Here is a 26773-nt window from a genome sequence, read left to right on the forward strand (position 1 = left end):
TTAAATAAATGTTCGAAAATGGTTTAAAAATGTTAAATATTAAACATAAATGCATGGATAACAAACAAACAAGAGTTTCTATTAATGCAAATTCTCTTAGATTTCAGTGCATTTCATAAGATATAAATTATTAACTATATGGCTGTATGTTTTTAATTTTACTCAGTTAAATGCGAGTATTTTTTAGGTTTTAGCAGTACAAAAATCTCTAAAATGGCCTCACGATATTTTGTTCGTAACGAAACGAAACCGAAACTGAAACCGAGACCCATGGGGCGTATTGAAATGAAGAAATAAAACTGGTTTTTACGCAGCGTGTGTAGCGTGAGTAACCCTAGTGCTGCGGGGCACCACAAAATAATGATGTTGACGTTCTCTTCGTGTGGCGCCTGCGCATGTGTGCATGCCGTGGTAACGTTGTCAGAGGTACTTTATGCTTCGTCGTGGCTTAGACAGCGGACCAAATCGCATTGGACAAAATCACACTCTGTGCATATAAGTAAATATATGTAAAAGCTTATTTTTGCGCGTATTTTGTTTCTGTTACATTGCTGTTTTTTCCTATAATCCACCCGCCAGAGAGTGTGTGAAATGTGTGTTGTTGAAGCAGTGCATATAACGAAGTGAAGTGACTACATGGCTATGCGTTGCGTGTGTTTCCAAATGCATTGAATGTATGTGTCTAAGTCTTTTATTGGTACAAACATAAAACAACATTAAATATATAAACACTTTTCTGTGTTTAAGTGAATTATCCAATTAAATGAAACAGTGTTTTTTTGCTAGCTGTAGCTGGGAATAATGATATATTTGTGTAGGCCTTTCTCTATTCAATGTTTCTCAATGACCAAATGTTTCATTGTCTTGTCTTTGTGTGTGTCTGTGAGTGGTTACATACGGTGGCTAACAAAAGTTTACGGGCCCGTTCAAACATTTTGGCTGGCAACTGTGTGTGCATAGACTTTTTTGATCGCTGACTGGATCGCTCACTGACAATCTGTTGAGACCTTGACGCATAATGTGGAGTATGTACGAGTGTGTACAAGTGACCAAAGCACTGGCAAGCCAGCCACCTAAGCAAGAATCAACCCACATCCCCTAGCAGCGCCGAGAGGCAGTCGAGCGAAAGGCACTGTAAAAATGTTTTAATATTCGCGTACCAAACAGACACCCTACTAAAAATGTGAACGATCACCTTTACTGAGCTGAGCTGAGCCAATGCCAACGGATGGTGGCACTGCTCTACGGTACGGTGTGGTTTGGTGCGGAGAGGTTTTTGTTGCGTTCATTTGTCGCAAAAGTTCGTCCTACTTATTTGGAGCTATTATTGATCTCAATAAAGATCAACTGGCAGCCTGGCTTGTGGAATCGTGCAGAGATTACCAAATGACCATTGAATAATATGCGTAGATAGCCGGAAAAAGAAAGACACAAAAGCGATTAGTAATACAACGGCACATTATCCAAGAAGTTGCATAAAAGCCACAGGCAATTAACTGAAGTGAAACCTAATTGAATGCCTACCGTTTTGGTCATATATTCCCACTTAATTATTTTAATTCCCATTATAAATGATAGTTGATCACTTGGCATGGGTATTGTTTGTAATTTTTAATTTGTTTCAGATTAATTAAATTATTTCCCCAACTTTAAATCTGTGCACCTTTGCAACCATGCTAATTTACTTGCTTATGCTCAGTGCTTTAAGGAGCGGTAAGTTAATTAAAGATAAATCTTACAAATATATTTAAATAGTAAAGCTTTTAATTAATTTTGTATTATTATGTGTATTTTGATGCCAGCATCTTGTGGCGAAAATGAGTTACTTACTCAAACTGTTTATGGATTTTTGGACTTTACAACGACCATTGGGAATACCGTAATGGTATTTTCACCTCAAAGTTCCCCACACTTTGGTGAGTTTATATTTTAATTCTTAGCCTTTAAATTTGGGGGTACAAACTGATGTTAAATGGTAAATTAACGTTTAATTGTTGTACATTTTAGAACTAAAACCCAACAACACAAACAACATTATCAATATCATTGAAACAAAGCCGAAATTTACGAAACAAGAAAAGGAAAAGGAGATAATCAAGCCAACGCCTCTCATTTTGAGTGAGTCAAATGTTCCTCCGGAAACATTTACGTCGAAAAGTGAATCCTACAACACAAGTACATCAAATTCTCCGATCCAAACGCTGTTGAGCACACCCGAATACGATCTGCTTTCGCGTCAACCCGAGCAGTTTGCCGAGGAATCGTATCGCGTGGTTAACTTTAAGGGCAAAAATGAAGCTGAGCGTCAGAGAAATTATCTGTCCAAAAAGGAAAGTGTCCATGGCTATCAGACTAGAAACGCTGTAACTTCGACAAAGGAATCGGGACGCTTTACGAAAGTTCCTCAGTCCATAACTTCATCGAATGCAGAGAAAAAGAGCAAGCCCCGGCAGACCAGAATTAATAAGACATCAACGATTCAGCCCAGTAAAACCGTAAAAGAATCCCCATCATCACAGACTGTGGTCTCGAAGAGTTCACGGAAAAGTTCCCAAGGCAGCCGGGATCACAGGGGATCCAGCACCAGAAAATCTTCGCGCCCAAAAGGAAAAAGGTAATAATAGATTATAGAATAATTATTTGATCACCTACCAAAATCAATTGCTTTTCCTAGGCGACATAAATCAACGCAAAATAGCATGATATTGATTACTGCATCGGCAAAGGAAACTGCCCGTCACTCGTATCGCTCGAAAGTCACAAGTCTGCAGGAAGAGGCCGTCACAGCCCCAAGTGCGGGCACCTTTAAGCTAAATAGGCGTCCTGGCCGCTGGCAATACAAGACCTCTCCAAAGCCTAAGGTTAACATTAGGAAGAATACCAGCGCCAACAGTCCGATCGCCAGCCAAATTAACGATACGGCAGCCCACGTGGAGCAAAACTTGGCGGAAGCTCCAATCGGAAGCGACAATCCGGAGCAGATTCTGAAGGTTTTAAACAGTGGAAGGGATTTGGAGGCCTCTGGTTCCCAAAATGGTCCAGTGGCCAATCAAAACGAAAACGACGATCAGAAATCAAAGTACTTTGTGCAAACATTAAATGTTGAGATATCCACGCCAAAGCCTTTTATTGACACTTACTACGAAATTGCTACAATTAAAAGCCCGTTTATATTCCAGGTAATTTCGAATGTGTTTTAGTTATTTGACTTGTTTCCATTACACTCACATTTATGCTCTTTCTTTCAGGCTGGTGTGGTGAAGAAAACGCGATTTTTGACCGTCACATCAACGATAGAAAAGGTAATACGGGAGGAGCACACGAAGGAGTACTCAGAAGATGATGGCCCGCTGACGGAGAATATTTTGGAGTCGACGGCGCAGACAGACGATAAGCCTTTAGATGGAAGTGTATCAACGCTGAAACCGATCTACATTGAAGATGGCTCAGAGACCCCTAGTTTGGAGACAATAACTGAATCATTTTCCATAACACAAACAAAACTGAAGACACAGATTCTGCCTATAATCAACGAGAAAAGAAACGAAACCATCCATGTGACGCTGGTGCAAACGTACGACTATACCAGCCTCATAACAGTCACCCAAACAATATCCCCGTTGAGCGAAGATTTTAGTCCCAAGAACTTTAAGGACTTTGAAGGCAATTTGGATGAGGCTGGTTCAGAGTTGAACTTGGATCTGGAGTTTGGCGATGAGGATAATACCGGAAAGTTCGATGCGAAAATTAAACCGAAAAACAAGGTGGAAATTAAGGGCTTAAGCAACCTCACCAACCCATTGTTACCCGAAACTCTACATTTTACGGAGAGCCAAGCACCAGTAAACAATTTCGTAACTTCAACGCGTCCCGTTATTAAACTGGAAACCATTTGGGAGTCGCATGTGGTGCCGTTAGTGAGAGGCACTGAGACCATTATGCGCACACTCTCCAAGTCTGTGGGAGTGGTCGAGAAAACAGAATACGTTACCGACATAACCCCACTTGCGGTGCCAACGTCACAGTTTCCGTTCTCAATAAATCCGTTCTATAACCCGTTATTGCCCATGCAGCCACAGCAGCTGATTACGTCCACTGAAATTCTGCAAACAATGGCCACCGAAACGAGCTCCAAGGTTCTGAAATTGACATTTGGTGCCAGAACCGCTTATACCACAATATTTTCAACTGCCGTTGTACCAACACAAGTTACTAAGCTAATCACAGCAACAATTCCTGTTCAGCATCCTTCAGGATCCTTTCCCAACTTCTATCCACCCCCATATAATCCATTTGCATACGTTGGTTAATATTTAAATAGTTGTAAGAACGAGCACCTAAATCAATACTCGATTGCTCTAATTGAAATTTTTGTTTTAATTATTAAGTGTATGTTCAAATGTTGAATGGCGGTGATAAAATGCAATACAATAGATTTTATTAGTTATAATTTAAACCCTTTGTCACAAGAAAGTGCAGATGTAATTGTAAATATTTATCGTTAGTTTATGGATAAGCTGTATTCATATTGTTTGGCTAATTACTTACATAGCTGTACAAGTAAATATGGTCGTAGTTTTGGTTCAACTTCTCGCATAATAAATTTTTCTACTCTTTCAATCCATGTCTTTCTATTCTCTTCCTTATCAATTTGCAGGTTTAAATAGCACAATCACACACTTAATATTCGAAAACAATGTACAAATTCTTTTCATAATTATTTTCTGCGACCTGCCGCAACTGTAAATGTAAACAGAGCTGTAAGAGTGGCTGCATACAATAGTCGTCTCACTCTAACACATTGCCATATCGATCGCTGCTGGCTTGGCACATCACAAATGTAATTATTTACATACTCTTATCATTTGTGTGGCCAAACCTGGTGTTTGTTTATAGATTTTAAGTATTTGACCTGTACTAAAATTTCAGAAACTACGTTAGCTTTTTTCGAATTCAATCTTACTCGAAACCTTAATCAGTTTCACGAGTCCCCAATATAAATAATTCAGGCGGCAAGACAGTACTTTATCGTATCATTTCAATTCCATTTCATTCCTAAATGTGCGAGCCTCGAACTTCCAAGCGATAGCTATCGCGGTATCGATATAGGCCAGTGCAGTGCTGTGAAATAGTGTCGAGGCAAAAATAATAAAAACTCCGACGTTTATGTGAAGTAGTGTAAGTAATTGCAATTTGTGTGCTAAATTATACCGGTAATCTCTTGCAAATGCCCGGGGCTGTGTGGTGTATTTGGTAAACCTAAGCCGTACGATCTTCAAATCACATTTAGTTACATGTGGATGTAACAATGTGCGTATAAATATGCTCACGCATTTGTATGCTTGTCGCATAAACCGAAAGTTCAAACAGTGTTTTTTTCATATCCCTATGTAATAGATTAGTCGGTGTCATTGCGTGTTTAGTTGTACGTATGTATATAGCTGTACGAATATTGTGCCGAACATTGTTCGAGTAATGTTATCGTGGTGATCCAATCAGTGCGAATAAAAGAAAATTGCTGAAAGTACAACATGTCCTTTTTATTTTTGTTCTTGCAAATGCCAAAAGTATGTTTTTAGCGTCTTCTTGGCCATCTCAATGCGGTTTTCATCATGTTTGGTCAGAATTTCGAGTTCCTTTGGCCATCAGATGATGCTACCTGCCAGTTGCAAAACCTTCTTCTTCTTTCTTCATTTCTGTGCTGACTTAGATGCATATGTACATGCCTACCCACATCATGTATAAAATGCCTGAAACCATAATTTTGCAGAACTTATATAAATATAGGAAGAACAATATTCATAATTCTCCTAATTGCATCATTTCTATCTCAGATCATAACCACCATTGAAAATGTCAGTGCATTATAAATTCAAAAGTACACTCAATTTTGACACAATCACGTTCGACGGACTTCACATTTCTGTGGGCGATCTGAAAAGGGAAATTGTACAGCAGAAAAGATTGGGTAAAATAATAGACTTTGATCTGCAAATAACAAATGCGCAGACAAAAGAAGGTAAGTTTGAAATGGTTTACTAATAAAAGTGAAACTTCTAACATTCCCATGCTCTATGTTCCCCTAGAATACAAGGATGATGGAGTCCTTATACCAAAAAACACCACCCTAATCATCTCACGAATACCCTTGGCTCATCCCACGAAGAAGGGCTGGGAGCCGCCAGCCGAAAATGCGGCACCTGCTGCCTCCTCCAACAAGCAGGAGAACTTCAATATGGATCTCTCCAAGATGCAAGGCACTGAAGAGGACAAAATCCATGCAATGATGATGCAGAGCACCGTGGACTATGACCCAAAGACGTAAGTAGCTGCACCACTAACCGACTAACTAATGCTATAAATCCTTTTGTTTATGTTTCAGGTATCAGCGTATTAAGGGACAATCTCAAGTGGGCGAAGTTCCCGCCTCGTATCGTTGCAACAAGTGCAAGAAAACTGGTCACTGGATCAAGAATTGCCCGAATACAGGCGGCAAAGATCAGTTTGAGGTGAAGCGAACCACTGGCATACCGCGCTCCTTCAGGGACAAGACGGAAACGTAAGTTATGACAGAAGACACTTTGATTTCGTTGTCAAGCTAAATATCATATTTTCTAATCACTTTTAGGGCAACCGAGGAAGAGGCAGCCATGTTTGTAATTCCAGCGGAGCAGAGTCAGGAAATTCCCGAGGATTTAATCTGCGGCATTTGCCGGGACATTTTTGTCGATGCCGTCATGATACCCTGCTGTGGCAGTTCCTTCTGCGACGACTGTACGTACTCCTCTAGTAGTTTAACCCAAACCCCAATTGATTTTCTCTCTACACTACTCGCAGGTGTGCGAAATTCGTTGCTGGAGTCCGAGGAAAGCGAATGCCCGGATTGCAAGGAGAAGAACTGTTCACCGGGTTCCCTGATACCAAATCGGTTCCTCAGAAATTCTGTGAATGCTTTCAAAAACGAAACTGGCTATACAATGCGTGCCGCCAAATCGGGTAAGATATTTCACTTCCACGGTCATAATGTGGAGAGATAATTAAAGTAAATCCATTCCAAATCAGTTGCAGTTAAAAAGGTGGAGAAACCCATTGATGAAAAGCCGCCAGGCAGTGAGGACAAACCTATCGAAGAGAAGCCAAACATTGAGGAGAAACCCATTGTGGAGAAGGTGGAGAAGGAGCCAGCCGCCGTGGAAGTGGCCAGCAAAGAAAAGAGTCTAAAGCAGGAGGAGCAGCCAGAGACAAATGGCAACAAGCACACGCATCCGCCCAAGGTGACATCTCTGGAACCAGCTGAAGCTAAACCCACAGCTATAACCACAACAGATGGCAATGCGCATCACTCACAAAAGGAAAAAGAAAAGGAAAAGGAGAAAGAAAAGGACAAATATGATTCGGATTATGAGGATAATATAACTATAACGATGCCCCAAACACTGGCCGATTCAGCATCGATTGTCTCCAGCAAGGTGAGGCGTTCACTTGTACAGATAAAACATAGATGTTTCTACTTTAACGCACTCTTTTTATCCCTGCAGATGTCCCCCACGTATCCAAGGAAACCTCCTGCACATCATGTGTCCCACAGACGCGAGCATAAAATGGATTACATGTCCGAGTCCGATATGAAGCGACGCCCAACAACGCAGTCGCAATCACAATCGGACTCTGGGAAGCCACACAATGAACGTGGGGAACGTGGGGAACGTAGCCTCCTGCCCACGCCCATCTCGACACACCAGAGCTATCAGGGTCATCATGTGGTGAACGAGCCGGATGAGGTGCATCGCGGAAATGTGTACAAGCCGCCGTATATGCAAATGCCTCGGGGTCCGCCCCCATTGCATATGATGGGCCACCACATACCGCCACAGTACAGCAATGGATACAATAATATGGGACAGCGGCCGCCCTTAAGGTATGTTTTCCTCCTAATCCGCTTGGGATCTCCAGCAGAGTGGATCTCCGAGCAGAGGCTACCACAACCGCAGCACTACTCCTCCAGTTGTAATTTAGCTACAATCTACAATCTATTACGATACTCTACTTTAAGCTTTGGTTTATTAAAACAACATTCCTTTTACACCAATCAATACTTAAGCTTTTGGATTCCCGCAAATAACTTTTAAATTTGCAGCTTTGTGCCGTACCAGAACCAGCCTGTGCATCCCATACGGGCGCAGTATGGACCCTCGGGCGGAAATATGAACATGAACATGTCCCAACAGTTTCAGTCCCCAAATTTAGCCTCTATATATCAGGGCGTGGCAGCAAAGGTTGGCTCCGGGTGAGTGTCTCTGTGGTGGTTCCTCTTGGTTCCTTTCCTTACTTTCTCCTTCTCTTCACCCACAGCCTCATTGACGATCCTCTGGAGGCCTTCAATCGCATTATGAAGGAGAAGGAGCGACAGAAGTCAGAGAGATTTCGTAGCGTAGATCATCATAGGTCCAGATCGCCGGATAGGCAAAGGTCGCACCGCTTCAAGTCGCCCGTGTACGAGAAAGAGTCACTGCGAGACCTCAATCTAAAGGATAAGCGACCTAGATCGCGGGAACGAAAGCGTGAGTATAGCTACGAGCGACACACGCGACACAATCGGCCCAGTCGTCTCGATGGCTCCAAGTCGCCAATAAACAAAATGAAAAGGTAAAACCCAAACCACACCACACTTGATTGAACCTTTCCTAATGTACTTTCTATTTAAACAGATCTGCGCCACGTCGTTCCATATCCCCAAAGGGCTCGTATAAATCAGACTTCAGGGATAAGTCATATTCCAAGCCCAGTGCACCAAGACTTGATCCAATTGAACCGCCACCGCCAGGGTTCGAGGGCATGCAGCTGTTTGATGAAGCGGCGGCCTATAAACCGAAGCACCACCTGGGCAGCAGTGGGGGGCATGCGAAGAGAGGTGCTGTCGCCGACGATGATATGCCACGCAAGCGGCAAAGATCGCGCAGCAGAAGTAAGGAAACGCATCAAAAACTGATCGACACTAGCTTCAGAAGCCTGACTCCTCCCCCAGCGAAAATAGCAATTACCGGTGCGAGGCAGCCGACTGTTGGCTCCAGCCACGATCACAGAGAACGGACGCCCAAGACGCCGGAAAGAGGACGGGAAGAGTATTGTGTGCAGCCGATACCCCGAGCGGTACGTAGTCCGAATGCAGTTCCAGAGGCAACTCCTGTCAATTTCTTGGATGGCATCGAAAATGCGGGGAAGGAGAACAAGAGCAAGAGTCCTCTGACGTTGAAGGAGCGCAAGAAGAAAAAGAAGGACAAGACTGAACGTAAGAAAAACAAAAAAGACAAGAAGGTCAAGAAGGAAAAGGAGAAGCACGAGAGAGCCAAGAAGAGTTCGTCCATGAATCGATCCGATTCGGAGCTCAACAGCATGCAACAAATCGAGCAGACATGTAAGATAACTCCCCCCCTAAGGGCTATGGCCGAGAGCTTTGACAAATATGAATCTGCCTCGAACTCCCCAGCCCAGGGCAGCAGGAGCCATGAGGTTGTGAAACCCATTAAGGCTCTATTTGCTGTTGAGGCTCCACACAAGCATCATTTTGGTGAGGAGAACGTCAGTGCCTCCTCCAGAGGTGGCAAGCGAAGTGACGCTGCGTCGGCCAATGCGATGAACCTTTCCAAGTGGGAACTGGAGGAGAACAGCTTGTCCTGCAATTTCGATGATAGCTTCAAGAGGTCGGGCTCTGTCAACTCCACTGGGGAACACAATGAGATCACCTCGGATGTTATACGCAAGGCAGAGAATGCGATCTTCGCGAAGGCAATAAACGCCATCCGACCTGTCGAATTTCAAGTTGTAATAAATTCCAAGGGCAACAGCAAGGACCGCTCCGTATCCATACGAAATGATAATAAGGATCGCTCGCTCTCGCCGAAGCAGCGCCCCAGCAGCAAGTCCGTGAAGGAGCGACTGGGCAACAAGGTGGTGCGTGAAAGAAGTCGCTCAGAGGACAAGTCCAGAGGAGGCAAACGGCGTGAGATTGTGGCTAAAGTTGCAGGTGATGATGATGGCGGCTACAGGGGCCGAGCGGACAGGGCCCACAGCGGGTCCCGGCGGAGGGACAAGCAATCGAGGGATAGGGACAGAGACAGAGCACTCTCCACAGAGAAAAGACACTCGCAGCAGGCAAGAGGCGGGCGGACGCTACCCGAGAGCGATAGACAAAGGCGGCCTTACAAGGACGCCAAGCACCACGATAAGTTCGATCAGATCAATATCCACGACTCGGATCGAAGGGGAGTCCGAAGCGTCAAGTCGGGCGAAGGACGCATTGTGTCGTCCGTGTCTGTGGCAGCCGCGCCGCCGAAGCCATGCCGCCCAGATAATCCGTTTAGACGTGCCGGTGACAGCAGTTCGTCGAGTAATTTAGTCTTAAAATATGATAACACGATACAGAATGATGGATCGTCGCATCCAGCAAGCGGCCGCTCGGCACCCGAGAAACAAAAGGAAAAGGATAAGAAACTTAAGAAACATGCTAAATATTCGTCAACCGATTCATTGAAGAGCGAGAAGCGCAAGGAGCTGAAGAGCAAACGCAAGAGCAAGATAATGAAAAAGAAGAAAAAATCGAAGAAGTAGTTTCCGAGTTTAGTTTAGAGTTTAATCTAAGCTAAGCTGCAAAACAATTATAAATAATAATAATAATGTAATTCATTCTAATGATTTCTGTGTACAAATCAAAGATTTTTAAATGTATGTATTTAACATGCAGACTTTAGTATACAAATAAAAACAAATGCATACATAAACAAACACACCAATCCACGCATGCATGGAAACGTCGATTAGCTGCTCAATAAAGTGACGCAAAAATGAGCGCACACTGCATTGGGATATTCGAGAAATTAAATATGTTTATTACAAACAGCTTGCCTTAAAAAAATTCGATTAAATTAGATAAGTAGATGTAGAGATAGACTGAAACACTAATCGTTATTGCTTAAGCCGTCCATAAATGACGATGCCATTGGACTGGGAGTTCTAGAGATTATATTATCGTTGCCATAGTCATCAGAGTTAGCATCCACTGAAAATGTCAATCATTGGTTAATAATAGATAGTAAATGGTTTCATTATAATTACCTTGTTCTAGAAAATTTGATTTTCTAGATGGTATGGAGCTCAGAGAATGTATTATGGGACTACAGTCGGCTGTTTCGAGTGTTGTTGGTAGATCTAAAAGTCGCTGATTTTGTATGCCTTCGCCGGGGCCCATATGCGAAATGTGATTGAAATTAGTTGGGGCCGAAATCATCTTTGATCTTCGATCGCTGTCAATAGATTTTAGCAATTAGTTGAACAGTTCTTTTATGTGCAATCTGACATACCTTTTTATTGTTTTATTAATCTCACGAATGGAAAATCTTCGCTTAATGTTTGCCATTCCCTTGCGATTTCCCTCACGATATTGCAAAAGTCCCTCTATAAGAGAAAACGAAACCAGATAAAGACTCCACACTGTTGGAAATATAATCCGATCCACTTACTTGTGTGTATATTGGACAAATAAACAATCAAGGGCGTGTCATTGACTGAGGACAGCACCACATTGCCTTGATTATTTAGCGGAATCGACTGCTTCAGGCCAATCGACTGCACCCATTCAGCGGTTTGTGTATTAAAGATATCCAAATGTGTTTCCGAGAACACCAACAAATGGCCGTCACAAAAGGCTGTAGGCAAAACAAAGCACTGATTGAGTCACTTTCCCTCAGCCAGCAGCTGCAAATTACTCACTTATATATGTGGGAAAAGCGGGGTACATGATTTCCCTATCCCGAGACTTGCGTCCCTGCAGATCCACATAAATGGCCAGGGTTTGGAACACCAACAAGTACTCCCCAAAGTTACCGCCGCTGGGGCAGAGTATCTCTATGACTCGTACAGCATCCACGCCGGAATAATTTAAAAATGCACAAAGCTGGTTCTCGGGATGCACCAGAGCTGGACAAGAGAGTTGTGGTATGAGATAGATTCAAGGATTATTCAGTGGGTTGCACACTTACACATTGCGGTAGCTTCTCCCCTCAGGAAGTAGGCGGTGAATCCACTTTGATGAGCCACAACCAGCCGCATATCGGACAGGATCTGCAGATGCTGGGCCAAATAGCCAATTGTAAATTCGCAAGTCTTCTGGTGCCTTGTGCGCGTTCTATTAATCTCGTAGACAACGATTTGTGTGTGATTGTTGGGCCGTTTCAGGGCAATTATAAACGAATACACAATGTTGGGGAAGCGGCGTATAATGCCAGTGCAGGCCGAAATGCAGTTCTTCGATTCGACCACCTTGATCCACTCAACATCGCTAGCCTCTAGCGCTCTGATGGGCAAAAGCCGCAAATTACGCTGCTTTCCGCAGAGTATAACAAGAATTTGCTCCTCTTCGATGTACCACAGTTGTAGGATCTTTTTGCTCTCCCCAATACGAGCAATTTCTGCAAGGAAAGTAAACGTATTAAGCAAACAATTCACATCCAGCAGAGGAAGAGTGAGTGTCGCGTACCATACTGATCCAAATTAATGTAAAAGAGTCCATCTTCAGTGCCCAACAGAATCTGATTGGGATATATGATGACAGAGCACAAGGCATTCCGTATGAGGGAGAGCGTATTGTCCAGTATCTCGTAGACCTTAAATATAGCAGTATTTGGTAGACTGTTTCGTTTCAATATTCGATGTAGTTCCCCCAAAGCAATGACCCATTTGGACTTCTCCGACTCATTGTCGGCCAGCATCAGAGTATTCAGCGATAAACCGCTCTCAATGAGCGCTGTTTTGATCTGCAAATAAATGAATACAATGTATTTAAAGTCCCTCTAGATCATAGTCTGTAATTACCTTGAAAATACATGGCACATCTTTCTTGGCCGCGTGTATGACATCGCTTTCGCGCACGCTGCCAACTGAGAATTCTGGATCGCGCATATCCAACACTTGGGAGACGCTCACACTTGGCAGGGCGCACCGGTCGGGCGATATATCATAGAGAAATAGCTTAAAGTCGCACACAACAACAAATTGACGTATCCAGCCGCGCTTTATCACCCCCGACTTGGGTACCTTCACATACCCCTCGTAGGCGGTGCCAATGCCACGCGTGGGATCAATGCCCAGCGGCCGCTTGGTCTGATCCATAGGAACTGGACAGGTGGTCGGCACCTTCTGGCAGCAGATGGTGTGGCAGGCAAAGCCGCAAATCTCACACACCACACCCTGACGCGTCAGTCCAACCATCAGCGATGTGCAATGATTGCATTTTGTGGGACTGCTAAAAGTGCGCACCAAAAACTGATGGATGGCTGTGTTCGAGGGGTTGCTGCTGGCCACCTTCTTTTGAGATTCCTTCATCAGCAGCTCGGCATCCTCGCGCGATATGTCGCTCACCGAGGCATCCTTCATGGCTGCCAGAGAGCCACCATCTTTGCTCTTGCCCGCATACTTTGGTTCGTAATTGAAGAGCATGCCAGAGTTTCCAGACTGGAAGAAATTGGGTGTGCCGATGAAGCTGTCGCTCGAGTCGTTGCCAAAACTATCCGCAGCATCAATCATTTCGCTCTTGGATATATCCCGGAAGAAGGCGCTGCTCAGGCCCTGGTGCGTGGACTTGTTCAAGAACGACTCGGAATACTCGAGGCCGCCCTTCTGCAGGTCCCGCAGCTCGGTCTCCTTCTTCTGAAAGTCGTGCAGAATAGAATCGTAGCGCTTCTTGTAGTCGCGCACCTCCTTCTGTATGGATATCAGATCGGATCGGGTCTGGCTGAGCTCCTCGGATATTATGGCCTTGGCCTGGATCTCCCGCTGCAGCGCACTCTGGAGATTGAGCAGCTCCATCTTGTCCAGCTTCTGGGAGCGCCTGTTTCGCCAGTTCTTATTGTCCACCCCGTTGTTATTGAATGTGCCAACATGCTTCAGATACTCCAGCTCTTCGGTCATTTTAGTGGCGAGCGCCTGCAGGTAGCCGCGAGCGTCCTTCTCGTCGGACACCCACTGGATGATCTCAGCCATTTGGCGCTCCCACTGGTTGATGGCCTCTCGCTTCATGCGCAACTCTTTGAAGATTTCATCGTCTTCGGCCTGCAGATCCTTCAGATTCTTTGCCTTGAGGCTCACCTCCGTGCTCAGTCGTTGCTTCTCCTCGAACCACGAAGATTTCTCCAGATCGTGTTGCTTCTTCAGCTCCAGCAGCGTCTCGGCCGAGTCCGTAATCGATTCCAGTTGCGTGTACTTCAGCCTGTCCTGCGTCTGATGCAGCTCCTTGGAGAGCTCTAGATTCGAGTTCTCCAGCTGCTCGCGCAGCGCCTCCATCTCGAGATTGTGACGCGTCTGCTGATGGTTGAGCTTCTCCGAGTATTGCATCTCCAGCCTCTCGATTTCGTACGAAGACATCTCCGAGGATATGCTCATGGGCATGGTCGTCTCCACGCTGGAGTTGCATTTGCGCAGCTCCAGCTGCAGCTGCCTGCAGCACTCCTCGGCATGCTCCCGCAGCTTCTTCTCCTTGGAGGCCTCAATGACCGCATCCTCAATGTGCAGCTCGAGCTCCCTCCGCGTCTTGTCCGACTTGCGCAGCTCGTTGCGCAGGCTGTCGTTCTTCTGCATGGCTCCGTCCAGCTCCTCCTCCTTGTCCCTCACTTGCCGCGAGAGCTTCTGCTTTTGATTGCGCAGCTCAGAGAGCTTCTCCGTAACCTCCGAGTATTCCACCATGGCCACATTGCGCTGCGAAATGGCATCCTGCAGCTCCGCCTCCTGCGTCTTCAGCCGCTCGAATATCTCACTGTGCTGCTTCGTCAGCTCGAGCTTCTCCTGCTTAAAGGCAGCTATCTGTTCGGTCAATGCCTTCATCTGTTTCTTGTCCTGCACGGAGTCGACCGATGCCTCCGAGTTGTTGCTCGGCAGATTGCTGGATTGCTGCAGGCTGCACGAGGTATTGTCATCCTCGAAGCCAGAACTCTGATTGGCCTTCGAGTCAGCGGGGGAGCTGGTGTTCAGCGAAAAGGTGAAGCCAATAAAGGGCAAATGGAAGCCAGAGAAGGCGGGATTAGCAGAGGGCGGCATCGAATCGGTCAGTCGCACATCGTTGTCGTCCACATCGAAGTTGGAGGTGTCCGTGGGACTCGAAACTTCCGGCACGTAAGGGGCCAGGCCGCAGCGAATGTTCTTCCAATCGATGCCCACGAACCAAGGGTGATCCATAAAGTCCTGAATGCCATTCTGGCCCAGCCGGTTCTCAGGTATGCAGATCAGTTTGCAAAGCAAATCCTGCGACATCTCGGACACTTTATAGTTGAGGGTCTCCTGCGTGGGCAGATTGAAGCAGTTCTGATGGTTCATGATCTTGCCATAGGTCTCCACCAGACTTTCCGCGTAGAACGGCGTCTCGCCATACAGCATTTCGTACATGCACACGCCGAGGGACCACCAATCGCACTCGGTGCCATAGCGACCCTTGCCATCCTCCATGGCACGCAGAATCTCGGGCGAGATGTAGTCGGGCGTGCCCACAGCGACGTTCGACTGCACGGTGCCGTCCTTGTCCAGCCTCAGGCACGAGCCAAAGTCCGCCAGCCGCACATGGCCCCGCTTGTCCAGCAGCACATTATCCGGCTTTATATCCCGATGGACATACTTAATCTGATGAATACTGTGGATGGCTAAAATCATTTCGGTAATGTAGAACTTGGCCATGTCCTCCGGCAGCTTGTCCTCGAATTTACTCAGCAACGTTAGCAGATCGCCCCCGCAATAATAGTCCATGACAAGATACTGCAAAACAGGGGAAAGTTAGCAGCAGTAGAGCCATTGAATTCGACTCGATGCTCACCAGATTAATGTTGTCCTGAAAGGCGTAGTGCAGGTTCGTGATCCACTGCCGATCGCCAAAGACCAGCACGTCCCGCTCCTCGCGAAAGCACGCCGTTTCGGCCCGCTTCAGCATCTCCCACTTGTTCAGTATTTTCATGGCGTACACCTTCTCGGTGGATATCATCTGGACGACGCATACCTCACCAAAGGCCCCTCGCCCGATGATTTTCAATATGTCAAAATCATCACGACCCAGTCGCAGTTTTCGCACCACATGAACGAAGGGTTTAGCTGCAAAAGAAAAGGGTAAGCTAATTATGAATGGGTCAAGATAAATTTCCAATTTCCCCATACAAATAAATGAGCAATCATCTCCATTCGGAACACCTTCTAAGAAGCACAGAAACAGAGACAAAACTCTATGCGAAATGTATAATAAATAAAAGCTGTATGAGTGTAGTAGTTGGTCGATGCAAATGGTTTCAGTTTCACAGACAAAGCACACAAAGGCACGACTATGGGTAAACATCTTTCTGTCTATAAAAAATAGTATTAGATTACCTTCTGCCGAGGAGTGGGGTTTAAAAAGATCCAGAAATTATAAAGTGTAGAAGGTAGTAGGTAGATATATCTGTGTTCCATGCAAATATGTTAATAGTATTCAGTATTTACATAGTTTAAGAAAATCCGAAACTCCTTTCTCACGACGCAGGGATGAGTTGCTGCATTCGTCGTAGAGCACGATGAAGGTGTCGAGCAGATAGTCCAAGGAGAACTGATGCCCTTCCGTGTCCTCGCCCAAGTCGGATGCCCATTTTTGATCGACTGTTGTATCGCTTAGAATATATTTTAGAAAATTTAGCCTTTTCTTGCAGCTTCCTGTGGTTATATCTGTAAAGGATACCCAAAAGGATAATTTAATTATTTATTATTTTCTTATTTTTACGTATCTCAAGCAACGCCGCACCCAATAAGCCACAAGGCGGCTCCTTGTGAAAACATGGCTAGGGGGGGAAACGAATTCAGCTTTAACGGAGAGAGGTGTCGACGAGACAGGAGAGTACATATACGTATATATGTAGGTATAGTTGTTGGTGGGAAGGGGCTGCATTGACCCAAAATGTGATTACGTTGGTTATTCAGACATACAGACAGACATAATTCATAACACGAAACGGCTAGGCACGGTACCATTGAGTAAGCCATTTCCTTCTTATTGGAATTGACTATTTGTACATTAAACACAAATTATTCAGTCAAAACTCTCGACAGACTGTTTCGATTTTTCAAATGCGTATGCGGGAAACAAAACTACACTTTGGGTGCTCCGGACCCCCCGTGCAGAAATATGAAATATAAGTATACACATATTGTGGCATGTGTGTATATTCGTGCGTTTGTTTGTTCCTTTCCTCTCCACCGTGCAGATATAAATAAATAATTGTTTATATGCATATGCATGTGTGTGTATGACATGTGTGCAAAAACACAAACGCGTCAGCATCATGTAGACAAACACACATTCTAGCAGCACAAAATCACTTGTCACAAATTCTATAATATTACCACTGAATTCGGAAGATTCGTATTCCATTTCTAATGCTTATATTTAGACATATTTCTCCCAACAAAATTGTAAATTGTAAATTGTAAAAGCCGAACAGTGTGACCGCGGAATTATCGATACCGAAATACCGAAATATACTTCTTCATTTTCAAAATATACCGTAAAATATACCGTAGTCTTAAATCAGATTCCTCGATTTTGATATTCTATATTACTAGCTTCTAGATTGCACAGACTTTGACCACTGAAACAATAATTTAATGCGATTGAAGAATCAATTCTTCTGATTATAAATACTCCTTTTTATTGGCTAATGTAACTTATGACTTTATGACATTACAGTTACAGTTGCCTTGTACATGGAATGGGCACAAATAACGCATAACTATCAACACAATATATTATGTTGCTATTAATATAAATTATATGATACAATTTTTCCGGCTATAATATTTAAGGTACATATGCATAAAATCCTTAAAACGCCAATATTATCATTGGGTAATATATTGTTTTTTTACCTATTTGGCTATTAGGACACTTCTGAACATATTGGAGGAGAACTGCAATGGTTTGAGGAAGAGCTCCCAGCAAACAAAATCAAATAATACTTGTTCTTTTATAAATATTACTGTCTGTTCCCATAACAGTGTTGTATAACATGGTGTGTTTTGTTGTAGATGAGCATTTCATCTGTTTTTATTCCATGTTCCAATGCTTACGATACTATTACCCCAGTCGGTGCTATCGAAAAATGTATGTAAAGCCTTACAAATAGTTATACACATATTATTATGTGTGTGTGTGTGTGTTCTAATACTCAGTGGCGATCAAACTTCATTAAAAATTAATAATTGATTTAGTTACAACATATTAAATGTCTGGAAATATGTGCAGTGGTTAGCGCCTACTTAGAAGCTAAGATATACTTATCGTCCGCGATATACTATCAATTAATTTCGCGAATAATTTAATTTTAAATGTACGTACACATCACGCTTGCATACATATGCAAACTAAGTACATATGTATTGCCATAGGAGTTAGTTTTGTGCAAAGTGATACATACAATTATTTGCATGCATTCTTGAAAATCAAATATCCGATGCTGTTGGCGAAATTCGAGAATGCTTTTATGTTTATCGACAATATACACTGCTTGAAAGTGTACCCGCATAAACATCAAATAAAATGAAGTGAACCCTGTTTGGAATCGGTCTACCCGGAACTTCAGACCCTATTTGCATATTCGAATGTGCGCACGCAACGAGTGAAGTGAACCAATAGTTGCTCAGAAATATTGCACAAATATTCGGAGACTCTCCCCGTGGTTAATACAAGTTCGCTTTCTTATACCTATGTACCCTACTTCAGTGAACATGATGAGGGAGTCGGCACACGACATCGGCATGGAGACGTGGATACAGTGGATTTTGGAGGCGATATCCAAGATCAGGTCGCAAAAACAGAGGCCATCCGTTCAGAGGATATGCCAGGCCATCGGGACGCATCACAAGTTCCACGAGGACATCGTGGCCGAGAAGCTGGAGAAGGCCGTGGACTCGGGTGCTGTGATTAAGGTCTACAACAAGGGCCTGCACTCGTACAAGGCGCCCATGGCCAAGCGTCGGGTCAAAGTGGACAAGAACACGAACCTGTGCAAGCTGGTGGCCAAGGCGGTGCACGATCTGGGCGAGTGCGAGGGCTCCACCTTGAAGAGCATCGAGAACTACATTCAGAAATTCAACTGCATCGATCTCTCGCCCAATGTGGACTTCAAGACGGTCATTAAGGCGTCCATCAAGAAGGCCGTAGACTCTGGCTTTCTGCTCCAGGAGGGTAAACTCTACAAGAAGGGCAAGTCCCTGACGACGCCACGAAAGTGCGTACCCCAGACGGATGTGGTCATCAAGGGGGAGGACACGTGCACCCACTGTTCCGGTAACTCTCAGAAAAACCTCAATGGCATTCCAGAACCCCTAAGCTCCTGCAAGCAGTGTGGCATCTCGCTGCACACCACATGCGCAAACATTGCCGGCAGATGCAAGTCACAGTCGTACGTGCTGCTCTACATGCTGGTCACCAAGGGAACCCTGTGGGACTGTCAGAGCTGCGCCGATTGCGCTGTCTGCAAGATGCGCAACCGTGGACCCTGTCTGCTGCAATGTTCCGTCTGCAAGGACCACTATCATCTGACATGTCTCGACACGATACCCGACAAGAAGCCCAAGCATCCCTACAGGTACACTCTACTCAGCATGCTCTACCCTTGGATTGCCATGATATTAATCAACATTTCTGTTGCAGATGCAAGACGTGCTCGAAGCAGAGCATTGATAATCCAAAACTCTTGAAAAAGGATGCCACAAAGATCAAAATGGAGGATGGAAATGAAAAGTAAGCTACAGACAGAGCCAACTCTAAGCTTCTAAGCACTCAATATGATTATTTTCAGGCATCATTCATCGTACGACAGAGTCGGCTTCAGCAAGCGACAGATTATCAAGCGGGAGGGCAATGCCGAGAGTCCCTCTACCTCGAAACTTTGTGTCTACAATGATGGCAATGGCCAGAGGAGGAAACTGTCGGGGTCTGGGCTGAATGCCAGGAAACTAAACATAAACGAGGATCAATTCGAGTTCCACTCGAAGCAGCGGAAGTCACAAATACTACAGGGAGGCTACATCGCCAGCCAAGAGACGCGAAAGCGCACATTCTCCGATCTATCGTCGACGAGCTCCTCAAGTGACAGCGAGGACGATGACGACGAGGACGATGACAGGAACAGGAATGACAATGATCAGGATGAGAGCACCAGCTCGGATTCATGCACATCCTCCAGCTCAGACTCGGACTCGAGCGAAAGTTCCAGTGACAGTTCAGAGTGCGATGATGAGAATGACGAGGAGGACTACGACACCGATCGGAGCACGCTAAAGGGAAAGCTGTTTGAGAATGATAAACAGAACAATTGCCGCAAGCTGAATGCCGGAGGCGGTGCCAGGGATCGACTGAGTGGTTCGCCGGAAACCAATGAAGTGGCGAATGAGAATTGGGGATTTGCAGCGGTTGCCAAGAACCCGATAGATATATTTGTCAAGTCCAAGAACAATGCGGGTGCCAAGGGTATTGGAGGCTATGCGACACCAGCAGCAGCAGCATCGCCACTCGTTAGGGCCACAAAGGGTGCCGGTCCAATAGGATTGGCGGCAACAGCCGACAAGGCAGATGCAAAATCTTCGTCAAACTTGCAGAAGAAAAAGATTGTGCCGCTCAAGTCGATGCCCCTCGATGTGGGTAAATCATACGAGAAACGCGAAGAGGAGGAGGACATTCCATACCTCACAGAGGAGACTGTATTAAAGTGTCAAATGATGGAGCAAATCGGTCGTTGTCGGGACACAAAAAGCGAAAGCAAAACAAATCCCGAATCGGAAGATTTGTGCACAGAAAACATGAAGCGTACGAATCCATTTGGTAAGTGGCTGAAGAGCCAAAACTATGCCTTGCCATTCCAATCATTAATAACTTGAATTTACAGAGAATCAGCCGCTGCCGCCATGCGTTAACCCCGTGGATGTGGATCTGTATCAGGAAGTGCTCCACAAAGCGGTTCTCCAGATGTCCAACAACTGTCAGAAGATGACGGATGTGGCGCAGCAGAAGCAGGGACAGCACACGCTCAGTCCCAAGTCCATACAGATTGGCAAATGGGACATTGAGACATGGTACTCCAGTCCATTCCCGCAGGAGTACGCCAGGTACTGCCCTAGAACTGCCGCCAAAAGTCGGAGAACTTAATACTTTCCATCTCTCTTTGCAGATTAATTAAACTCTTTCTGTGTGAATTCTGTTTAAAATATACAAAAAGTCGCTCTGTGCTGGACAGGCATCAGAACAAGTGCATCTGGAAGCAGCCGCCGGGCACTGAGATATTTCGCCAGGGGAATATTTCGGTGTTTGAGGTGGATGGCAATGTGAACAAGATTTATTGCCAGAACCTGTGCCTGCTGGCCAAGTTCTTTTTGGACCACAAGACGCTCTACTACGACGTGGAGCCCTTTCTGTTCTATATCCTAACGAAGAACGATCAGAGCGGTTGCCATTTGGTGGGATACTTTTCGAAGGAGAAGCACTGCACACAAAAGTACAATGTCTCCTGCATCCTGACCATGCCGCAGTACCAACGGCAGGGCTATGGCCGTTTCCTGATTGACTTTAGCTATCTGCTGAGTCGGGAGGAGGGACAGCTGGGCACGCCCGAGAAGCCGCTCTCGGATCTGGGGCGTCTCTCCTACTTTTCGTACTGGAAATCCGTGGTCCTCGAGTATCTGTACAAGTATCGCAATCAGTCAAAGATCACCTTCAAGGACATTGCCATCAAAACGGGCCTCGCCATATCGGACATTGCGCTGGCCTTCGAGCTGCTGAATTTTATCAAATTGCGAAAGAACGACGGGGACATTCGGTATCAGATAAACGTAAAAATCGACTGGAAGAAGGTTCTGGCACACAACAATCGCATGACGAACAGCAGGACGCGCATTCTCATCGAGGCCGACTGCCTGCGCTGGAGTCCCCTGTTGTCTGTGTCCAAGTTGCCAAACATCATCAAACCAATCTCCAATCGGGAGTACTTGAACAACCAACTGATGCAGAAATCCGACCACAAGGAGAAGGAACTTCCCTCTCCCGACACCAAAGTCGTGGTGGCTAAGCAAAGTATTACCACTGCGAAGCCGGAAGCGAATCCAGCGACCAGTGGCAGCGATGATCACATCAAAAATCGCATCGCTGAGAGGCAGGAAGAGCAGCGGGAACAACCGCGAAAGCGACGCTCCAGCGAGGAGTTATTGAAGCTGAACGCAAGCGTGAGCAAGAAGATAAAGCTAGCTCTGGAGCAGCAGGCGGCGGCCGATGATCACTCGTTTGGCGACAACTCGGACTCTTCCGATTGCAAGTCCTCAAAGAACTCGAACGAGCTGTCCGAGCACTTGACCAAACGAGCGCAGAGACTGGCGAAGCGCAATGATGGCGTCATGATTCCGCACACGAACAAGCGAAAGCATTTCGAGCGGCAACTAGACAATAGTGTCGAGCAGAGCTGCGAGCCAGAGACGACGCTTACGGTGGACGCTGCATCTGTCGCGGAAGAGCCACACTCCAAGGACGTCTGCAGGAGTCAGGCCGAAAAGACTGAACATACCGACAAGCCTGTCAATATCGTGCCCAAGCTCAGGGGCAAGCAGTCCAATGGCAAGCGATCCGAGGAGTCGCAGTTTACAGAAGCCACAGAGGCAGTAGCAGCACCTGCTGCAGCATCAGTTTCAGCGCCAGCTGCAGCACCCAGCAAACAGTCAGCCACTGAAGAGCAGCCGTTGAAAACAGCCAACGCTGATGTCGCTGTCAAGGCAGCAGCCGAGCCGGAGAAGAGCGAAGCGGAAGGCAACAGTAGCATCAGCGAGCAGGTCCTAGATGCCGTGGCCAAGAAAACTAAAAAGACTGTCTTCTCCGATTCAACGTCCTACAATACGAACACTGAGAGCGAAGTCAAGTTTAGCGTAACGCAAAAGTCCACGGAGCATGCAAACGAACCAAGAAAAGAGGCGACGGACGTCAAGGAGCATAAACTGCTGCAGCTTGAAGCTCCAGCACCAGCACCAGCTCCAGCTCAACCTGCACCCGCTGCTCCAGCTCCAGCTGCTCCAGAGCTGAAGATCGTGCAACCCAAGAGTCCTGTCGTGGTGGAGAAAAAAGAAGAACCTCCTGTGCTGGCCCCACAGCAGCAGCCTGTGGCAGTGCTGGTAAAGACTGGCAGTCCCGTTCGCATGACAGAAGAAAAGAAACCAAATCTGGATTTGAGCTGCCTGAAGCCAGAGGCATCGGTGTTTACGGAACTACTGCCGCCAGTACAGCCACCAGCTCCAGTGGCTCCTCCTGCGGCAGTAACGCATGAAAAGCCCAAGGAAATTGCAGCTGCAATGCCACACGAAGCGCCAGTGCCGGTGCCCGTTGCGCAGAAACCAATGGAAGTGAAAAAACTCGAAGTGATGGCACCCACACATCAACCAGCTGGCAATGGAAACACGAATATCAATGCCCATCAGCGTGCGGAGGCTACACATTCCTATGTGGATCCACCAAAGCCGCAGCCACATCTCCATCTACAAGCGCAGGCTCAAGCTCAGCCACAGTCACAGGCACAGCCACAGCCATTCAAAGAACCTCCCACAATGGAAAAGAGTAATCAGCTGATGGCCAAGGATAATGCGGATGTCAAGGAGAAGCCATTGAAGAAGCCCGTGCAGGAGACAGTGCAGCCTGTGGTAAAGCCCGAGGTGCATCAGGCCTATGCCGCAGAAAGAAAGTTTGACGCTGCCAAGATGAAAGCGTTGCCCGAGAGGGATGTGGTGAAGCCAGACCATCACATGGTGCAAGTGAAGGAGGAGGACAAATCGAATACGAGAGGACACCCAGCTCCTGCTCCCCCTCCCTCGAACATGGTGCCCGTGGTGCGGGAGAAACTGCAGCTGAAGGGAATACCAGAGCACACGCAGCTGCAGAATCCGATTCCCAGTCAGTTTAACATCAATCAGATGCCCAACTATCACCACACCTCGCAGTACTGGCAGTGGGACTACTACAGCTACAATCTCCACTTGGATTCGGCCACGCAGAAGGGCCAGAAGCAGTTCCAGAAGGATCTGGCCACCACCATGGCCTACACGCACAATCTAACGCAGAATCTGTATCAGTCGGCCAACCATCTGGCCATGCACCACGCGGCCACACACCACCAGATTCATCAGACCAAGGAGAAGCACAAGCAGGAGCGCAAGAACACGGGCAAGAAGGATGAGCATCCGAAGCTACTGTCCAGCGGAAATGTGGTCAGTGGATCGCGAGAGGAGGCAGCTCATGGTCACAGCAGCTGCAACGAGTACGGCGTGAACAATCAGGCGGCGATCTACAATCAGAAATGTGCCCCACAGCAGAAGATGTTCAAGCCATCGCCGGAGCAGGCGCAGCAAATGAAGTCCCTGGCCAATGCACAGAACGCGGTGCCACGACAGGGCAATCCCAATGCCAATCCGATTCCCAACCAAGCTGAAGCGTCGAGTCTGCTGCCGAATTCGGTTAATCCACAGACAGGAGGTTCCGTTGCGCCCAAGCAGAAGCTCGAGCACGGCGTCAACGCAGTTCCAGTGATTTCGCGAGAGAGTAAAATTAAAATTGGTCATCCAAACATTCACGCAGCGCCGCAACACTCGAACCTGCAGGTGCCCGGGCAGTCCGAGGTCAATCCGAATATGGTCTACAGCCCGGAGGCGGCGGCATCAGGCATGCAACAGCAGCAGCAACAGCAACAACAGCAGCAGCAACAGCAGCACTACGATTGCGGCATCAATGCGCAGATAAATATGGAATCACCCGCCAACATTGGTAGTGCCATTAATCACGGCACCGACAACATCCAGGCAGCCACGTCCAATGTGCACATGCATCAGCCTCACAGGCAGTACTCGGATTGCTCCATGCAGAACCAGCCAGTCACCACGCCCATGCATATGTCCATCCAGAACTCGCACATGCAGCAGCAGAACAATCTGAATATGAATTTAGCACCCGAGGGATCGCCCAACATTAGTTTACTGAGCAACGCCCAGCAGCAGCAACAGCAGCAACAACAGCAACAGCAACATCAGCATCAGACGAGGAAGTTGAATACGCAGGTAAGGCTAAAGCAAATGCTCCCAATTGGTTGACAGTTCTAATCTCTTTTCGTCATATTCCCTTGCAGGCGGATAATGCAAACGTTAGTTCCCCCACACCGTCGCATCGTGCCACGACACCCAAGCAAATACGCAGTGGCAATGCTGCACAGCAGCGGGATGCCAAAAACTCTTCTGCGACAGCCACAACGACAAATGCGCATCATCAGATACCGCAGGGCGCCGCTTCGAATATTCCAAAGTCGCATCAGGAGTCGTTGCACAATCTGCAGTATGGACACCAGCAGAATATGCAGCCACTGGACTATGTGCCGATACCACAGATCAGCCAGAACTTTGCGACGAATCCCTCGAACTATGACATTGTGGGCATGCCGCCAGCTGTCATACAGCAGAGGATGTCGCTCAATAGTTCCGTGCATCCGCTCGCGAACAGCCATCAGCGCATCGAGCAGCCGTCCTCGGCGTGTGCCGTCAACAACTTCTACTTGCAAAACAACATGCCCGCCAGCGAGAATGCTCCGCGTGTGCCAGTGTCCAGTTCGTTGGGTCCGCCATCGGCTGGAGCGAACAACAACAACGACCAGCGGCAGGCCACGCAAGAGTCCATCTCGGGTTCGAACAGCAGTGGCAGTGGCGGCACCAGCGGCGGCTCCTCTCTGGCAGGCAATCTGTGCAGTCTTTCGAAGCTGCAACAGCTAACGAATTGCCTCGAGAGTCAGCCATGCAACACGTCGCCGGGTGCTCAAGTAAATCTAGCGCCATCGCCGCATCATCCGATACCACCCAACTCAATGACACCGCCACCGCACCTGCTGATGCAGAACAGGAACATATCCACGCCACCCAACATGCTGCAGACGCAGGTGGCACCGCTGCAGTACCACAAGTACTATCCCGGCAACATGAACATTGCGCCAATTGCGTCCACGCAGAATCCCAGCCGGAATACGCGGAACACACCGTCCGCACCCGTGCAGCACACCTCGGCGCCGATGAGCAGCACAAACAATCGCACCCCCAATGTACACATCAGTCCCAATCTGATGGCCTCCTATGGGGCGATCAACAGCTACAGAATGTCGCCGCAGCAGTCCCCGCCCACCGGCGGCTACAGCTCAAGCGGCGAGTATCCCAACTCCCAGATCCCGATGCAAATGGGCGTCATGAATATGCAATCTCAGTACCAAGATGCATGCGTGTTGCAGCGAGCGACGCAATCCAATCCGATGTATCCAACGTATTCTCCCTACTTACCGCTCAACGGCTCCATCCGCCGGTAAGGCGGGGATTCACACATTTTATATATTATTGTATTGACTATAATTCCTATAGAAATGTGTGCTGTAAATATTAAATCCTTAATATATATATTGTCAATTAATAAAAACCCAAACCACACGAGTTATTACTTTGGTATTGGAGAGTTCTGGAGATGCGGGAAACAGGTCACAGATTTTTACATTTATAAACAAAGTTCAGCAAGGAAGAACTGTCGAGAATGTTTCTGTATAATACCATTATTTTATTTTCTTACAACTAACATTTTGTTAATCAAAGCTTGTTTATGTTTTCGAATGTTTTTTGTTTGTTTTTTCAGGGTAGCCAAGAGAGAGACCAATCATTGAATGTTTTTTTGCTC

The 26773-nt window shown here is 46.5% G+C and overlaps 3 protein-coding genes across 7 annotated transcripts; 2 read left to right on the forward strand and 1 right to left on the reverse strand.

Annotated features, from left to right (window-relative positions):
* Nucleotides 1–462: 462 nt before the first annotated feature.
* LOC117591257 lies at nucleotides 463–4545 on the forward strand. Of its 2 annotated transcripts, none has more exons than XM_034284447.1 (6): nucleotides 463–674; nucleotides 1626–1713; nucleotides 1803–1916; nucleotides 2008–2614; nucleotides 2675–3179; nucleotides 3249–4545. In XM_034284447.1, the coding sequence occupies exons 2-6, from the start codon at nucleotides 1674–1676 to the stop codon at nucleotides 4308–4310; spliced, it is 2328 nt and encodes a 775-aa protein (XP_034140338.1). In that variant the 5' UTR covers nucleotides 463–674; nucleotides 1626–1673; the 3' UTR covers nucleotides 4311–4545. The 2 variants fall into 2 exon arrangements, with proteins under 2 accessions (XP_034140338.1, XP_034140347.1); XM_034284456.1 differs by having other exon boundaries at nucleotides 482–499.
* Nucleotides 4546–5104: 559 nt separating this feature from the next.
* LOC117591174 (histone acetyltransferase KAT6A) lies at nucleotides 5105–26527 on the forward strand. 4 transcript variants are annotated; one of them, XM_034284302.1, is made up of 14 exons: nucleotides 5105–5178; nucleotides 5835–6019; nucleotides 6087–6321; nucleotides 6383–6559; nucleotides 6629–6774; nucleotides 6838–6996; nucleotides 7063–7469; nucleotides 7539–7918; nucleotides 8138–8287; nucleotides 8353–8646; nucleotides 8709–10570; nucleotides 21129–21159; nucleotides 21222–25131; nucleotides 25200–26527. In XM_034284302.1, exons 2-14 carry the CDS (start codon nucleotides 5854–5856, stop codon nucleotides 26412–26414), a joined length of 9132 nt encoding a protein of 3043 aa, XP_034140193.1. In that variant the 5' UTR covers nucleotides 5105–5178; nucleotides 5835–5853; the 3' UTR covers nucleotides 26415–26527. The 4 variants fall into 4 exon arrangements, with proteins under 4 accessions (XP_034140193.1, XP_034140201.1, XP_034140220.1 ...); XM_034284310.1 differs by lacking the exons at nucleotides 5105–5178; nucleotides 5835–6019; nucleotides 6087–6321; ... (6 more) ...; nucleotides 8353–8646; nucleotides 8709–10570 and adding exons at nucleotides 18194–18297; nucleotides 18773–19640; nucleotides 19706–19795; nucleotides 19854–20875 and having other exon boundaries at nucleotides 20940–21159; XM_034284329.1 differs by lacking the exons at nucleotides 5105–5178; nucleotides 5835–6019; nucleotides 6087–6321; ... (6 more) ...; nucleotides 8353–8646; nucleotides 8709–10570 and adding exons at nucleotides 18199–18380; nucleotides 18773–19640; nucleotides 19706–19795; nucleotides 19854–20875 and having other exon boundaries at nucleotides 20940–21159.
* LOC117591236 (serine/threonine-protein kinase Genghis Khan) lies at nucleotides 10858–17508 on the reverse strand. Its single transcript, XM_034284414.1, has 11 exons — nucleotides 17398–17508; nucleotides 16504–16722; nucleotides 15851–16122; nucleotides 12868–15792; nucleotides 12533–12809; nucleotides 12036–12464; nucleotides 11767–11973; nucleotides 11517–11702; nucleotides 11358–11451; nucleotides 11113–11300; nucleotides 10858–11056 (listed from the first exon to the last, which is right to left on the reverse strand). The coding sequence occupies exons 1-11, from the start codon at nucleotides 17423–17425 to the stop codon at nucleotides 10956–10958; spliced, it is 4926 nt and encodes a 1641-aa protein (XP_034140305.1). The 5' UTR covers nucleotides 17426–17508; the 3' UTR covers nucleotides 10858–10955.
* Nucleotides 26528–26773: the final 246 nt, after the last annotated feature.

Source organism: Drosophila guanche, unplaced genomic scaffold (assembly GCF_900245975.1).
Source record: "Drosophila guanche unplaced genomic scaffold, DGUA_6, whole genome shotgun sequence".
NCBI lineage: Eukaryota > Metazoa > Arthropoda > Insecta > Diptera > Drosophilidae > Drosophila > Drosophila guanche.